This window comes from Aspergillus neoniger (genome assembly GCF_003184625.1).
Source record: "Aspergillus neoniger CBS 115656 unplaced genomic scaffold BO87scaffold_2, whole genome shotgun sequence".
Taxonomy (NCBI): Eukaryota; Fungi; Ascomycota; class Eurotiomycetes; order Eurotiales; family Aspergillaceae; genus Aspergillus; species Aspergillus neoniger.
In genome coordinates, this window is record NW_020291130.1 from 1,156,907 (window position 1) to 1,173,688 (window position 16,782).

Below are 16,782 nucleotides of genomic sequence, written 5' to 3' on the forward strand. Positions count from 1 at the left end.
GCCCAGGACACACTAATATGCCCCGGCCTCAGTGAGCGGCTGATTTCTGTAGAAGTCCTGTTCGGTAGTCTAGTTATTTCTGTGTGGTATGGCTACCATTTAGCAGTATTATTATATGCAATTAGTCCAGGCAATAAGTACATGATCGGTCACAGTACAAATGAAGAAGGAGTATAACCCCGAAAGTCAATCCTCTCAATGTAATCGCCTGTCCTTGACCAACTTCCACCATACTCCGTTCACTCAGCACTAAGAGCAAGGCACGCGTCTACTGCCAACCCAACCCTGCATTGCCAGTGTCAGCTACTTCATACATCTCTCCTTATGTAGAAGCAAGGAACAACTTACCTTTCCCCCTTGATCTTGACCACATCATCAATAACATCGCGGTCAAGGTTAGGGAACATATTACACAGCGTCTCTACGACGTTGTTGTGCTCTGCACGATGGATTCTCCGTGCCTCTGCATCCTCCGAACTGGCCTGACGCGCAGCAGCATCTTGAGCATCCGCCCTAGGAACCTGCGGAGAGGCTGCACTGCGTGGCCTCTCCGTCGATCGCCGGCCTTCGCTGCTATTACGGGGTGGCTGGTACACGTTCGGTGTCAGTCGTGGCGATGCCCCAGACTGCGCGGGCCGATCTTGAGGGGAATCTGGCTCGTCAGAGAAAATCCTTCCAATGGTCGACAATGGTTTCTGAATGGTCCGCAGAAGCCCTGCTACTGGGGCCGAATCTTCATCGCTAGATTGCGATGGTTCCTTGCGCACGGCCGTGCGTTGCGTGTCAGCAGAGCTTCGTGGCGCGGATTGAGAGCCTTCGGCGGAACGGCCTGAGTTTTGGCGCTCCAAGGTCTCGGACTTGCGGTTTTGCTGGGCAATAGCCGATACGGCGGCTTCAACGCTTCGCTCGAATTCTTCATCGCTCACTGTTAGGCTCGTTCGGTCTAGTGTTTCGATGAATTGAATCGCTCCTGACTAATAAGATGTCAGAATAGAGTCGTGAACAATTACAGGAGTTAGCTTACCAGTGATGATAAGTAGTACCCAGCTTCCCCTCCGAGTTTATCCTGGTTGCGGAACCGCAGGATATATTGTATGTTCGATACTAGATGTTCGGGATTGGCCTGCAGCACCACGTAGATCAAGAGCGGCACGAAAGAATCGGCAGACGTGTCAGATCTTTTAGAGTTCCTCAGTAAACCTTGGAACATTAGCATATATGTCACCTCCGCCCTTGCATTAAGTCTAGTACCTACCGAAGATGACTTTGCAGCAGTTCAGTATGCAGATAACTTTATCGCGAGGAGCCCGATAGCCGTTGATTTTCAACAATTCTGTAACCGGTTAGATAAATGTCGATCGAAGAAAAGAGGGCCCATCACATACCCTGCTGAGCTAAATTCAGAAAACGACGACCGTGAGAGCTCACTGGCGGTATGTCCAGATGCTCTTCTTTAACCCAGCTGTAAATCCGCATCTTCTGTGCGAGAACTTCGTCTCGCTCGATATCCTCCTGATGCTGCCCTCGTCTCCATGGGCCATGCATCCTCTCCATCTCACGCCTTTTGCTTCTACTCGCACTTCGCGGAATTGTGGGCGGACCCGGAATAGCTGGGGAAAAGGTTTGGGAATATAGTCTATTCATTACGAGCTTCTCCATCCCCTCTTTGGCGTTGTCAAATTCGCTGTCGGACACATCGCGCCATACTTCACACTGAGCCATTTTGTTTGTGATGAACACCAAGAAATCGCTGATAATCTTGACTTGTTCATGAACCATCCATTGTCGCTTCCCGAATTCATGGAGAAATGAGCGTAGGAACTTGGCAACCGGATCCGCAGTACGGTGACGCAGTTGCTCTAAGAAGCGATGGAAATCAAAAGGTTGATCTGGCTCAGGCTCGGGTGGCGGAGGGATTGTTGATGTCGACGAACGCCGACTTAACTTGGCCTCGTCGGCAGCAGAACTCTTGGGAGTCTTCGCGGGTTGTTTCTCAGCCGAGACAGAAGATACCCCTGTCGCAGACTTGGGCATGCGCGATTCGTCAGCCGCCGATTTACTGTGATCTAGGCTTGACTGACGAGGGGGAAAGTGGCTTTGTCCACCCAGGAACTGCTCGGCTAATTCCAAGCGGGGAGACATTATCTGTTCCTGCCCATCGCCGCGCGTGGAGTCTTGAAATTGATCCATAATGCTCTGGATTTCCGACTGGGAGTCATTGTCACCACCAGCAGTATTCTTCCTCCCATCTCGGTCACTTTCAGGCACCTCCGGCAACTCCTTATCAGTCAATTCGATCGCGGGCGAGTGTGTAATCGCGGAGTGAGGGTTTGAGGACACATAAAGTTCATCTTTCGCTGGGGGAGTAGGAGGGGTCTCTGCATTTGGCGACGTGGCAGGCTCCGGTCTTGCCGTCGTGGTGATAGAAAGCCCCTTCATCCGCTCCGGAAGCGATTCCCGGGGAGGCAACACAGGATTCGAGGGATCTGTGGCGGACGGTATCGGCATCGTGCTTGGGGACTCCGTGATGGTGGCCTGCGCTTCGCCCTGAGCACTCTCCTCCATGTCGCCTTGTTGCGCTTTTTGGCTGGTCATCGGCACTCCTGAGGTGTCATCCTGTTGCTCCGCGGCAGGCTCGAGGTTAGTCAAGCTCACTTGTTCAGTCGAACTAGAATCGTTGTGAACGGCCGGCTGGGCCTCCCCATGACCACTAGGAGCCGGGGATTCCGAGGGTTCTATCGCAGACATAAGCAACCTGCATGCACGCCAAAGTCAAACTAGAAATCAAAAGAGCCTCGTTAGGTAGAAACATGGATCATCATGAGGGGAATATGCGGAGACGTGGTTCCCGGGGCTGCCACGTAATAGACCACGAATGTCGGGTCAGCTAATATTGGCAACAGACTTCGAGGCCCCAGAGTCAATCAAAGTAGGTGTCAGGGGAGAAATTGCGGAAATATAGCAGAAAGGGACCCCAGATAGGGGAGTAAGCTCCATCAGCGCCGAGGATGACAGCCCGCAATCAGCGGCGGGGGATCATCGTTCCCCCGACCTCCGGCTCTCTTCTTGTGTTTCTCTTTCCTCTTCCTTTCTCTTTCCCCTTAACTAAATCCCCGCCAGCGTCTCGCTTGCGGTTTGCTTGCTACCATGTGTGGTATTTTCTTCTCTCTTAGCGCATCAGGAGCTGTGCTTCCTAATGAGGAGACTTGCTGCTTGTTGCGGAAAAGAGGACCTGATAATTACCATGTTCATAGCGTTGAACAAAAGATAACCAATTCACGGTCAAGCAATGAAGAGCCCATTGCTACTCAGCTTACCTTTGTTTCCACAGTCTTGTCGATGAGAGGTGGCTGTCTTGTGCCCCAGCCATTAGTGGATCCTACTACGCAGTCCGTGTTGTGCTACAATGGAGACGCCTGGAAGATATCAGGTGAACCTATCCAGGGCAATGATGCGGAGCTGATCTTTAAGCTGTTATTGCAGGCTGTAAACCACCAATCGAAGGCCACTTCGTCAGCAGATTTGGGTACGAGTGCTGTTCAAGGTGTTCTGGATGTTATCAGTAGCATTTCTGGTCCCTTTGCTTTTGTGTTCTATGATGCGATCAATTCAAAACTATTCTTCACGAGAGACTCACTTGGAAGACGCTCTCTACTCCAAGGTGTTGATGAGTCGGGGGCCTTCAAGCTGTGCAGTCTCTGCGATGGCACATCTTCGACCAACTTTAGTGAGGTCGAGACAGACGGAGTGTATGTGGTTGACTTAGAACATGCTATATTCCAGGATAACTCGATCGCAACGAAGAGTGCTGGTACACCTTCGTTCGATACAAGTTGCATACAGACTCTTTTCTGGGAGCATAATACATCCGATCTCCCTCTTCATCCTGTACGCACCTCTTCCTTTTCTGATTTTACCTAGCTAACAATTATGTAGAGAAACCCCGTCCCTCCGATGAATAAATCTATACCCGAAGGAGAAGCTCCTTCACTAACTGTTGAAACTACCGCTGTCAAGGAACTCGAGCAAAAACTACGTCAGTCCTTGGCAATGCGAATTCAGAATGTACGAGAACCTCCGACTGCTTCATCAGGGAGCAATGTGAAAGTCGCCGTACTGTTTTCCGGTGGCCTCGACTGCACATTACTCGCTAGGCTCTCTCATGAGATTCTACCAAAGGAGGAAGTCATTGATTTGCTCAACGTGGCATTCGAAAACCCGCGCGTTGCGGCCGCCGCAAAGGGCAAGGGAGAGGCTACTGGCTCCGTGTATGAAAGCTGCCCTGACCGTATTACCGGCCGGGCGGCATTCGCAGAGTTGCAGAGAGTGTGCCCCGATCGCAACTGGCGATTTGTTGCGGTAGATGTACCGTACCAGGAAACCCTTGCGCACCGTGAGACTGTCAAGCGTCTGATGAGACCCCACAATACGGAGATGGATCTATCCATAGCCTGCGCATTATATTTCGCTTCGCGTGGTCAAGGGCTGGCATTCGACAGTCGACAGATCGATGCTCAGCCCATGCAATATGCCACTTCGGCACGAGTGCTGCTGTCTGGCCTTGGCGCAGATGAGCTATTTGCAGGATATTCGAGACATGGAGCAGCATTTTCTCGGGATGGGTTCGCGGGCCTCATCGACGAGATCAACCTTGACGTCAGCCGCCTTGGAAAGCGAAACTTGGGCCGTGACAATCGAGTCATTGCACACTGGGGTCGCGAAGCGCGGTTTCCGTTGCTCGACGAGGAGTTTGTTTCCTGGGTTGTGCAGCTCCCAGTCTGGGAGAAATGCGGCTTCGGCACCCCTTCTCCACCAGCGGATTCACCAGAGGCAGGGCTCGATTCGGAGAAAAAGGCCCTCCGTCTAGTTGCACTGAGACTCGGCATGACGAACGTCGCCCGCGAGAAGAAGCGAGCAATCCAGTTTGGGTCCAGGACAGCCAAGATGGAGAAGAGCAAGGTAAAGGGGACTGATGCTCTTACCTGAATAGATTTCCTTTGTTTTTATTTTCCTTCCATCAACACCCTCCCCTTCAAATTCCCCCAATACGTCTTTGACGTACCATAACATGCCTCCACCCCCCAATCACATCAACACAGACCAGCAATGATGACAACTCTGGATCAGATACTTCTGAGACCGCCTCTTCGATCTATGCTCCCCATCCCGCACTCTCTCGTTTCGACCCTCAAGCAGACACGGCTCCAGTGACCCCCACAACACACTCATCGCCACACCTGTTTTATCACCCGTGGGAATGCAACCGCCTGCCCATCATCTAGGGGACTCCCTGCACCGTGAAACGGAGCGGGATCTCCTGATGGAACCAGGACTGGTACTTCCCACACGCTTAGATGGCGCTTTCTACGGAAGCATTTTCATGAGTGTGTTGGTATACTGGATGTCGGTTCGGTTTGTTGGTCGGGCGCGAGGGTATGGATGGTTCGGGCAAGCAAGAGGTTGTTTGTCTATGAAGTAGATAAAAAGGCAAGTCTGAGCTGAGTCGATTGCATACACATATGCACTTGCACATACATGAAACAGATGGAAATGTAGATGGGTTACGAGTGACGTTGGCTATATCAGTGGCTAAATGTACGATAGTGAAACCAATTCAGTCTTGGTACATGTACGTGAATGAGGAAGCTCGAAAGGGTTGTTTGTGGCAGCTTCTACGGAACTACTGGCCAAGAGCTTTAGCGGAGCGAAAACGGTTACAAAGAAGATATAATGCGCATATAAGATACTTGAATTGGAGAATACCATAGTTCACAGTCTGGTACATAAGCGCAACGATAATAACATAAAAGGCACTCGAATCAGTCAAGTACACGAGATAGATAAAGAGATTAGTGGCCACGAGTCAATCCCGATAGGTGGGAGACATCAGAACCGGCCATAGAAACAGAAAAGGCAGAAGAACCATAAAACAGACCCGCAGTACATAACTGGGGATGAGTAAATCACAGCAGCAGATGCAGAGATGCAGATCTACCGAAAAGTACACTGTGTAAGCTCCATAGTGAATGGCGCAAGAACAAAAGGAAACTTTTCAACTGTCGGAAGCATCACTCAAGAGACTGAATGATGCTTCCGACAGGTGGCAGGAGGCTCAACGCCCCCGCCCACAGAGCCCACTAGGGATAAGAATAGCACAATGAGCACAATACAGATACCAAAAACCAAAACCCCATGCCAAACCCAAAAAATGAAAACCCAAGAAACTTTTTAGATCAATTGGTGCCAGTCTTGGCCATGCTTCGCCAGTACTCCTCGCGTTGCTTGGACTCTTCAAGCATCCGCTCGAGCTCCTCAATACGACGCTCCATCTCGCCTTGACGCTCAAGCTTGCGAGCACGAGATTTGCGAGCAGCCTCGGTATTGCGGGCCCTCTTCATGGCGGCGGGGTCGGCAGAGTCAAACTTGATCGGAGGCAACGGCTTCCGCTGGCGCGCATTGACACCGGCCACTGTGGAGTGCTTGGTACCCTGACGGGATGGGGCAGGAGAGGCAGACGGCGCAGGCGAGGCGCTGTCACGGATCACTGGAGTCGGAGGGGGTCCGGTCGCCTTGGGCTGTTGAAGCGAAGCAGCAAGCTCAAGGGCAGCCGAGTCCAGGTCCAGAGAAAACCCATCCTGAGGGAACAGAGACTCCCACTCCTCAGGCACAGCATTCAGATCCATCTCGGTGTTGATCATGGGAGATGTGTTCTGACTGAAGAAGCCGGGCGTATCCAGCGGGGGAGTGCTGAGATCGGTGAAAGTCGTCGATGGGGGAGCCGAAGCATCGAAGAACAGATCCTTCGGCGAGACGGTGCCCGGAGGGGCGATCTCACCCATCGGGCTGAAGAACGAAGTGTTGATCTGGGGCGAAAGCATGTTGGACTCTGGGGAGCTGAGATCGTCCCCAAAGCGGTTGGACTGAAGATCAAAAAGCTCAGGGAAATCTAGAACTGTCTTAGCACCGTATACATAAGCGTGCACTGCCCAAGTGACGGGCTTACCTTGAGCGATGTTGGGGGTAGACATGATGCGGCGATGGTGTAGATACGAAGCGTATTTTTTCTTTAGGTTTTGGTTGTGCTGATTCTGAAAGGCGGAATAGTTGACCGTCTTGTCGTTAAATAGAGGGACGGGTGGGCGGTTAGAGTAGGCAGTGTTGTTCACTGCAGGAGTAGAATTCGAAGCGGCAGGTGTTGCGAACCGACGCGCGAGATGCTTTCGCAGAGCGGGGTGAGACCAAGAAGACGGAGACGATGAATATCCGGAAGATTGAGCGGCTAATCTGGCCGAAAGAGGAACCTGCGCAGGCGAGCCTGGGAGCTGCTGATGCAAAGCTGAAGAGTGTCGTCTAACAGGATACCCTGGTTGGACCAGAGAAGGTTGATATGCGGATAATCTAGGGGTAGAATTGATCGGTGCTTGAGCACGCGAGTCCCTGGGTTGCGGCGGGGGACACGGAGCGGGAAAGAGCACGAAGTCCTGCGGAAGGGGACTGGGATTGTTGTTGTTGTTGTTGTTGTCGCTGAGAATCGAATTCACTGGAGCCGATGGCTGCTGAGGCGGGGGCGTGGGAAGCCATGATTGCTGTTGGGTATCCGTGGTGAACGACGAGATGTCGAACGGGAAAGCGTTGTTCGGAGAACTTGAGCTACGCAAAGCGATGCTAAAGTTCAGAGGTCCTGGGACAGGAGACTCTGAGGGGGTGGAAGAGGAGAGATTAGAAAAAGACGAGGTCCGAAGAGGATCTATGGTGTCTGTCTCGTACGAGAAAGACGTAGCTGGTGCGGGGGAGGCGTTTAGCAGGCCATTTTGAAAGCACGGAGTATCAGAAGCGGTATAAGTATGATGCTGTATGGTGACTGAGTTGTGATAAAAATGAATAGAGAGATGTGTGGAGTGGGAAGAAAAGATGAAGTGGGAGAGAAAGAAAAAGGAGGGAGAAAAGAAGCGCCAGGCAGCGACGGGAAGCCAGGCACTTCTTAACTGTTTGTGTGTGCGGTCTTGCCCGGATCTCTCCGCCAATCACCATTGATCGGACCCCCGCCTGGTGCCCTAGCCTGATTGGGGATAGTCAATCTTACGCGGTCAGCAGGTGTGAGTCATAGGGACAGTAAAGCCCACGATTGGCTGCCAGATCCAATAAGTGGGGTTTGCAGGAGCCCCAGGCATTCCCGTGCCTGGAGCAGCACGTCTCAATTATCCTGTATTCTACTGTGTAGTACCAGGCAGGTACGTAGGTTTTCCTCCATTCAGCCCGCAACGGAAATGTCACTTGCAGGTCACTGGCCCAGTAGCAGCAGGCCCCCCTCAACCTTGGATTCCTGGCCCTGCTTCGACTCCTTCATTGAACTCCACCACGAGACTAATCTGAAAGGAAGAAACTAAGAAAAAAACAAAATTGAAATAAAAAAAAAAAAAAAAAAAAGAGGCCGCGCGACTTACTGTGGGTGATGAAACCGGTTCGCACCCGTGCCGCCGACCGGACCCATTGGCCAACCAGCAGGCACCATGCATTTCTGGGCCTTCATCACAGCCCGTCGGGGTCTGCATTTGGTGCAGCGCCCGGGGGTGTCATTGGGGCTGAGCCTGAGCCTCAATGTCTCAACTGTCTGCGAATGAGACCTGTCCTTGTGTCCATCACTTTCTTGTCCCGTGCGACTGTCACTCCCTGTGTGCTCTGGAGGATCTATCTATCTAAGCCTCAACTCCTGGCTACCGTGTCCTTGTCCCGGTTCACTGGGGCCGCAGGAATACGATGCCGCACCAAGGGATACTAGACAAAAAAGACAGAGAGCCGGTTTGCAACCAGGGTTTTTTCACCCGGTCGGAGGATCCTTTCCCTAATTCCCTCCCCGCCCTGCAGCCCCTCTCCTCGCCAAAGTCGCTCGAAGGGCGTGAAATTCCACTCGGGTCAAACTCTATCAAGACACCGAGACGTTCCGGCCTTCATCTGACCACAAATGAGATTTCAAATTAAAACGACCCTTGGCGAAATATTGCCCTAGAAAGGATTCACACAATTACAAGGGAATTAAATTGAATCCGGTCCCGTCAGATTTTAAGGAGATTATTCTCGCTGTAACAGGGATGGTATATTCGTCGGGGGGGTCGTATTATCTCCGGGGAGGTGCGTCGTATATTCCGGGCGGAGCATAAAAGATAACTACTAGACTAGACCAAGACTATTGGAATTCCTCATTCTACTCCGGAGTAATTAGTAATGCACGGGACCAACCGGCCCATGTGAAACCTAAAAGCCAATTACCTGCAAAGCGGAAAAAAAATTCACTTGTGTCCATTTCCATTTTCCATCCGAAGTTGGCATTTCTAAGATCGGGGTCTAGAAGGAGTAAATGGAGGGAGAATACTAGGCAACAATTCTGACTTCACAACCTATGTACCTACCATCTCCTGCCAATTCACCCCCTCAGTTAATCAGGAGACGGACAATTCAACACATCTCGAGATCGCACATGTCGTACGTATGTACATGCCTGCTAGCTAATAGATACCGTTGCAACCTGCTCCGAGTGGGGATGCCAATCAGCGTCTGCATACATCAGCCGCGGCGCGCGCGCGCATCTCCGCCGTATGCAGGCCGGTTATACCATGCCTGTCCTGTCCCCAGGCAGCCGCCGGCGATGACGTCTTGTTCAGGGAGTCGATGATGCCTGGTCAGCACTACACAGTACACAGTACACTAACTTGTCGTCTACGACTCGGGAAGAGTAAAACCAAGCTTTCATTTTCGTGTTCATCTTGAAACTTACGGGATTGATTCGTGCTGCATGGTACACCTAGCCTGAGGGCAACTAGTCCCTTCCATTCAAGCTGATTAGGCAGACCCTGCGAATGCGAGACAACTGCACGAATAACAATAGTAGTACTAGCCGTGATGTGTGATCCCTTTTGCATATGCTCCCTCTCCCTTTCCCTTCCCCCCCTCCTTACATCTTTTCTTCCCCTCCTGTCGAATTGGCGACGGTGATGGTTCCGGCGCTAGGCGAATTACCCGTGCGCTCCGTGCAGGCGCCAGGCTGCCAGGGCTGCGTGGGTTGTCAAGTGCCCATGCTGTCGATTATCCCTGTTCATTCTTTGATTCGGTCTTAAGGGGAATGCAGTTTCTCATTCAATGCTTTGCTCTGTATGCAGTGTATGGTAGTTGTGCGTAAGTAGGTATTTTGTATGTGTCGTAGCCTTTACCTCCAGCCCCTGTAATATATATACCGAAGAAACATGTTGCAGAACAACACAACGCCAACTGAATGGAACCAATCACCAACATTACCAAGCAAATCAAGCAATATAAGCTCTGGCCACCTGTCAGCAGTACTACTATCTAGGCGCTTGAACTCGCCTCAGCCATATTCATCCACTCCTATGAAGCAGAGGACCACCACCTTACCTATCTACTACCACCTACTAGTAGTAATCAAACCCCACATCCGAAACACAACCACTGAATCCACCCAAAGCACAGATACAATCGCAGCCTCACTACCCTCGACGCCTGCAACACAGCTAGTCTACAGAGTACAGATCAGTCTAGCCCCTACCACCCCCGCTACTATCATAACAAGTAATCCTTCCCCCAGAGGGCTCTAGTACACAACCAGGCATCCACATACGCCATGCCTCAGAAGCCACAATCGAACTACTACCCATCCTATCTCCCAGTCAAAATAACCTAAATCCCCCCCATCCAGGAACCCCGATGCCTAACACATCCACTTAACTCCAGGCATCCAAGTCAACGAACTACCTCGCCAAGATAAAGGTTCACCCCAAAGACCCCGAACCGGAATCCTACGTACTAGGCAGCATACCTAACATTCAGGAAAGGACATACACACGACCCTGATGCGTGACAAAGCACAGTCTAGTCCAGACCAGTCCAGAATTCTATACTCCACTCCACCCCCAGGCATCAATGAAGTACACATATTTCCTGAGTTATCTAGACGGGGTATGTCCATTGCGTACTGCCAGCACACTATGATATGCGGAAGGTGAGATGGATATATGGAGAGACTAGGCGGCAATCGACCAACACAGATTCCCAGAATACGGAAGTGAAAGCACCGGTGGATTGTACTATAGTAGTAGTGGTAGTAGTAGTAGTAGTAGTAGTAGTAGTAGTAGTAGTAGTAGTAGTAGTTTTAAGACTAACCACACGCAATCTTAAACCACTACACTATTATATCAGGCTTGGAAGCTTAATTGTTCCTGTATTTACATACACCCACCTGCGGGTGCGGCATTCAGGGGAGTTGGTGAGAAACAGTCCATGAGATCAAGGGTGGTGATATGAAGATATAGGTACTAAACCAAGATGCCCGCCGGAGGTAACAGCATCATGACGATCCAGTGGATATATATCTGCGATGCGAGGTTGGTATTCCCGATTTATATCCAGAGTAAATGCAGATGATGGGGTATATTGGCTAGTTTCAGGGTTTGATACACGTACTAGTACTTGGATAGTAGGTCATGTTGGACAGCGAATAACAGCTAGTTGAGGTCAAATATAAAAGCCTAGTTCTTATGTATAACACACAAAAACAATGTGCAATGGATGAAGGAATGAAAACAAAAAGAGAAATTTAGCTCCGATAGGGGGAATCGAACCCCCGGCTGCCGTGTGAGAGACGGCGATGTTAGCCACTACACCATATCGGATACTTGTTGAATGATAGGTCATTTTACGCTCTTATCAGTGGCTTGATAATGCATCCGCCAGCTCAACGTCCATGCTCTCCTTCTACGATAAGCTTACATTCAAGAGTCCCCACCCCGTACACCAAGTGGACCGTCAGCACGTTACTCCTGTGGCGCTTAACAAAGTACGACAATCACCCAAGTCTAACACCTCGGGTACACTACTACTAGGCATTGAAATAGAGTATAGTGGATATGTTACTAACAATACGTGGATTCTATTAAGTATTACCTTATGATGCTGTGCCATGTATACATGGCGCTATCAGCACGCTGTCACCATGTAGCCATGGTAGTCGACGGTTCGGGCCAATTTGAGTGGAGGGAAGTCCCCGTCCAGCTGACAAAAAGCACCCTTCCTCCCAGTAGGGTATCAAGACAAAAGCATCAAACAGCAACATGAGAACATCAAAGAGCAAGCAATAAACAGCAACAAGTGGTATCAATCTAGTTTGGACGGCGCACAACATGAACACACAAGGCCAGTTGGGTATCCTTGCGGAACGCATATCATAAAGGAATGAAACGCAGCACCGGACACGCAATAGACATCCGGGCTCGGAAATGACCGCCAAAGCAGCAGAGGGTATCATTGACACTCATCTTGGCAGACCTCGCCTTGCACAGGGAGGGATACCAAAATGGTGGCAGTGGGAACATCAATTAGACACAAAAAGTAACAATCATTGGATGTATTTTTTTCTTTTCCGGGCTTTTCATTTTCCAGAACGACTGATCATCGAGAAGTTGAAGGATTAGGATACGAATACCGCTGGTCCCACCATTTCTCATACTCGACTTCCTTGCGGGAAGCACTTCATGCAGCAGCCTGAACAGGAGTAGAGGTGGCGACGTCGACGGGCTTGGACTCCTCAGCGGGAGCAGCCTCAGCGGGCTTAGCGCTCTCCTCGGCAGGAGACTCCGGAACGGTAGCCTCCTTGGGAGCAGCCTCAGCCTCGGTGGCCTCCTTGGTCTCCTTGGGCTCGGACTTCACGGCCTTGCTGGGCTTGCGGAAGATGCCACCAAGCTTGTTGCCCTTGGCCTTGGGCTCGCCATCGGCACCCTCGTTGTCGGAGTCACCCTTCTTCTTGCCGAAGTTGCCGAAGAAAGAGGTGCGACGCTTGTCCTTGGGGGTCTCAGCGGCGGGAGAAGCGGGAGCGGCGTCCTTGGCAGCCTCAGCCTCAGCGGGAGCAGTCACGCTCTCGGGCTCGATGGGCTTCACAGCGGCCTCCTCAACGGGGTTGTCCAGCTGAGGAGCAGTGCTAGCAACAGCGGTCTCGGCAGGAGTAGTGGCCTCCTTCTCCGACTTCTCGTGGGAGGGGCTGGTGACCTTCTGGAAGAAGTTGCCGAAAAGAGAAGCACGCTTGGACTTGGGGGCAGGGGTTTCCGCCTTCTTCTCTTCCTTCTCCTCCTTCTTCTCCTCCTTTTCTTCCTTCTTGTCACTGGCTTCAGCAGGAGCAGCTATGTTGGCGTTAGTATTTTATACACTGAAGACACTATTATACGGTAACATACCCTCAGTGGTCTCAGCGGCAGCCGGAGCCTCAGCAGCAGGAGCCTCAGTAGCAGCCTCAGCAGGCTTGGCCTCCTCGGCCTTGTCCTCCTTGTCCTCAGCAGGGGCAGCCTCCTCCTTGGCCTCCTCCTTCTTTCCAAGAAGAGTTCCGAAGATGCTGGCCCTCTTGCGAGACTGAGAGCGGCTCTTGGAGGCAGCCTTGTCCTCCTTCTTGTCCTCGGCGGGGGCAGCCTCCTCCTTAGGCTCGGCCTTCTTAGCGGGCTCGGCAACAGCAGGCTTGCCTGTTGGGGGTTAGCGGCCTAACTTTATACGCTGTTCAACTACGAATGTGACTTACTCAGCTTCTCGAGCTCGGCCTTGTAACCCTCGCTGGAGGTCACAGCCTCCTTCTCAGCCTTGGCCTCAGCAGCCTTGGCCTCGAGGGCGGCAATCCAGCTGTCACGCTCGGAGGTGCTGGAGGCCTGGAAGGTGTGCTTCTGGCCGTTGACCTTGAAGTGCAGCTCGGTGGAGCCTTCCTTGGCAATGTCGGAAACATCAGCCTGGCAAGCGAGTTAGAAACTGGCGCAACGTTTATCCGGTTGTTTATCATGTTTACTGACCAGGTTGAAGATACCGGCGGGGGAGGCCTTGTCCTCTGCGCGCTTGGTGAAGAACAGAAGACCCTTGCCGGTCTGGCTGGCCCAGGCGGCGATGGGGTTGGCGACGGCGGCCTTCTCGTTCTGGTGGAAGGCAGACAGCTGCTTAGACTCAACAGCGTCGTCGCTGAAGTAGAAGAAACGCTTGGCGAAACGGAGGCCCCTGTTTTGTGTCACACTCCATTAGTCACTGCATATCGTAAACCTGTCGCAACAAGTGGCGCCTTACTTGACGAGACCGGGGGCCTTGTAACCCAGGACACCCTCAGAAGCGGGGGTCACCTCCTCCTGCTTGGCCTCCTCCTTGGGCTGTTCGGCGGGAGTCTCCTCGGTCTTGGACTCCTCCGCGGCGGCGGGGGCAGCAGCCTCAGTGGTCTCAGCGGGAGTCTCCTTGGGCTCCTCAGCGGCGGGGGTCTCGGTGGCCGGGGTTTCGGTGGCAGCAGGCGCTTCAGTAGCAGGAGCAACGGCGGGGGCAGCCGCAGGAGTCTCCTCGACAGGCTTCTGAACGTCGGACATGGTGTCGGGTGGTGATTAGACGAGTAATTATAATCAGTAGGGATGGGATTAAATAAGAGCTAGGGAAGCTGGCGAAGCTTCGTAATTAAAGGCGCGCGTCGAGCAGGGTATCTCTTTAAGGGGTATCTCAACAGAAGGAAACAAAAGCTCTCTTTGCGCAAAGCTACAAGAGCTCGGGTATCACAATGAAGGGGAAAAGGTGGGTGGGAAAAGAAATGAACCCGGGACGGACAGTCACGATTAGAATGAATATGGAGAGGGAAAAGAAGAGGAGAAGAGGAGAAGAAGAGAAAGAAAGAAGCAGAAGAAGAAGAGGAAGGAAGCGACAAGAAAAAGAGGGGAGGGAGAGCAGGAGCAGGGGCCGAAAGGAGGGCGAGGGCGAGGGCGAAAATGAAAGGGTGTGGGCGACGAGGCCTGGTCATTGGCGCATCGTCCCAAACAGGCAGGGAGCTGCAGGGCGGCACTAGAGCCTAGACTGAAAGAGGGTGGGCCTGATACTGGGATGGCCGCTCCAGGGCTAAACTATCATGGGTTTAGTGTCTAGTCACTTGGGTGTGTGGTGTGTGGTGTGTGAGGGTGTGAGTCTACTGCTATTTTTTTTTTCTTCCGTTTTTTTTTCTTTTATTTTTATTCTATTCTATTTGATTTTAATTTTTTCCTTGCCCTTTTACCTAACAATCAGGGGTTGACCCCCCCCAATTACTTACTTCGATTGACCCATCATCATCAGACCATCCTTCCAAGGAAAATATAAAAATAAAATAAGATAAAAAAAAATTTTCAACCCACACACAGACACGTTACTATCATCCCCCTTCACTACTGTATATGGGGACCGTCAATCCAAATCTTTCACTGGGCATCTACATCTTATGTGCTTGAATTATATATGTAAGTAGTCTGCAGATCGACGCTCGTACCTTACTGGAAGTTCTACTCCGGAGTGGTCAACTTCATGGCAAGGTAGCCCGGAGTAACTCCGTCAGAATGAGAACCCCGTTCGAGTGTGAAAAGGTGTCCATCGATGGAGAAAAGGGCCGGTTATTGGGTCCAAACTATAAATCAGGCCGTCGGGAGGTAATTCACTGGACGAAAAATTTTCTGGACGATGGCTCTTGCGCCGGTGCGAGAGCTTTCCTAGTCTACAACTCGCATCGGCCCAATAATAGGGTAATAAATCCTTAACCCTTGGCCTCCCCGTCCCCCTCCCCCTAAGAGGTCAAAGGGCGGTTGAAACCATGGTGAATCGTTCCCCAAGACAGACAACTCCTGCGAGAAGCTAGAACTACCTTTTTTGATGACAGGTCGCCAGCTCCCCTCCATTCTTAGCTGGCTACCCGTCGTGCAGATTAACGGCTCGCGAGCAGTTGGCCGTAACCCGCTGCTGACATGATTACCTTATCATCGGGGAACTCCCATCCAGACAGCTGAAACGAGACTCATCTGAAAGATCAGATGGGACAAAAAAAATAAAGCTAGGAATATTTTCTTTTTTCTTTTTTTTTTTTTTTTTTTTTTTTATATAAATTTTATTCCATGTTTTAGACTCGAAGAACTCATTAGACCACTTCTGAAGAATCTATGTTTACCCGTATCACCTGCTCACCGTGTTTGTGGGACCCAAGCCACCCATTCGGTCCTGATCCATGGTCTCCTATTCAGATCATCCTGGTGGGTTTAGTTTGTAGCTGGGCCGTTACACAACCATGGTTGAGTCAGTTCGCTGAACCAATATTCAGACAAGTGGCATCTTCTTCTGTTCTCCTTATTCCTCTCTCCTTTTAACCTTTCATACCCTGGGTATAGATTATATCTAGGCAGGGAAGTAAAACAAGTGGCCTATGGGTTGGTGTATCAAATTCAACGCAAAGATTGTATGTTTCACATATACAAGTCTGGAAGCAGGACATTCCCTGCCCAACCTGATCCACCAAGATCTCTCTCAAGGCTTCTCCGTAGTCTTCGATTAGTTCCGACTATGGCATGTTAGTGAGCTAGTCAGGTGTTAAGCGCCGGGCTACTGCTAGGATTCCGTGTTTTAGTCTAGTTGAGGTATTCTGCCCGTAGGTTGCAATTTATTAGACGCTCGGTTACCGACCCGTCGTCGTTTTGGTTAACGATGTGCAGGATCTGTTCTTGGAGGGAAAATCAATAATTATTATTATTATCGTCGTCATCAATAACATCGTCTTCTTCTTCTTCATCCTCCTGCTCCGATGGCGGCGAACCTGTTTTATCGTCAGGTATGAAGGTGGAGGAGGGGGGAAATGCCAATCCCAGCGGCAATCATGGCCATCCCCATCCATGCGACAGGCAAACCCCCTCGTGACAGCCCGAACATTGTTGTGAATTCGGGGGCCAACCAGGGGCCAAGGACACCCTCCATCTCAGCCTACTG

General features: G+C 51.3%; 5 protein-coding genes and 1 non-coding gene across 6 annotated transcripts; 1 reads left to right on the top strand and 5 right to left on the bottom strand.

Annotated features, from left to right (window-relative positions):
- Positions 1-92: 92 nt before the first annotated feature.
- On the bottom strand, positions 93-2,969 carry BO87DRAFT_325117 (guanine nucleotide exchange factor VPS9). The gene is made up of 5 exons (XM_025620089.1): positions 1,386-2,969; positions 1,256-1,333; positions 1,025-1,200; positions 349-974; positions 93-285 (listed from the first exon to the last, which is right to left on the bottom strand). Exons 1-5 carry the CDS (start codon positions 2,746-2,748, stop codon positions 240-242), a joined length of 2,289 nt encoding a protein of 762 aa, XP_025484854.1. The 5' UTR covers positions 2,749-2,969; the 3' UTR covers positions 93-239.
- Positions 2,970-3,119: 150 nt separating this feature from the next.
- Positions 3,120-5,253, top strand: BO87DRAFT_81702 (asparagine synthetase domain-containing protein). Its single transcript, XM_025629593.1, has 2 exons — positions 3,120-3,888; positions 3,937-5,253. Exons 1-2 carry the CDS (start codon positions 3,148-3,150, stop codon positions 4,984-4,986), a joined length of 1,791 nt encoding a protein of 596 aa, XP_025484855.1. The 5' UTR covers positions 3,120-3,147; the 3' UTR covers positions 4,987-5,253.
- A 980-nt stretch (positions 5,254-6,233) lies between these two features.
- Positions 6,234-8,552, bottom strand: cpcA (amino acid starvation-responsive transcription factor GCN4; the record flags this gene model as incomplete). Its single annotated transcript, XM_025624603.1, has 2 exons — positions 6,234-7,850; positions 8,445-8,552. 2 exons carry the CDS (start codon positions 8,550-8,552, stop codon positions 6,234-6,236), a joined length of 1,725 nt encoding a protein of 574 aa, XP_025484856.1.
- A 3,057-nt stretch (positions 8,553-11,609) lies between these two features.
- On the bottom strand, positions 11,610-11,681 carry BO87DRAFT_t24. The gene has a single exon. It is a non-coding gene; the product is annotated as a tRNA-Glu (tRNA).
- Positions 11,682-11,909: 228 nt separating this feature from the next.
- BO87DRAFT_81734 (uncharacterized protein) lies at positions 11,910-12,525 on the bottom strand. The gene has a single exon (XM_025629595.1). The coding sequence runs from the start codon at positions 12,311-12,313 to the stop codon at positions 11,954-11,956; it is 360 nt and encodes a 119-aa protein (XP_025484857.1). The 5' UTR covers positions 12,314-12,525; the 3' UTR covers positions 11,910-11,953.
- Positions 12,426-14,476, bottom strand: BO87DRAFT_81731 (uncharacterized protein). Its single transcript, XM_025629594.1, has 5 exons — positions 14,098-14,476; positions 13,833-14,031; positions 13,571-13,772; positions 13,236-13,514; positions 12,426-13,181 (listed from the first exon to the last, which is right to left on the bottom strand). The coding sequence occupies exons 1-5, from the start codon at positions 14,382-14,384 to the stop codon at positions 12,538-12,540; spliced, it is 1,611 nt and encodes a 536-aa protein (XP_025484858.1). The 5' UTR covers positions 14,385-14,476; the 3' UTR covers positions 12,426-12,537.
- Between the last annotated feature and the right edge of the window lie 2,306 nt (positions 14,477-16,782).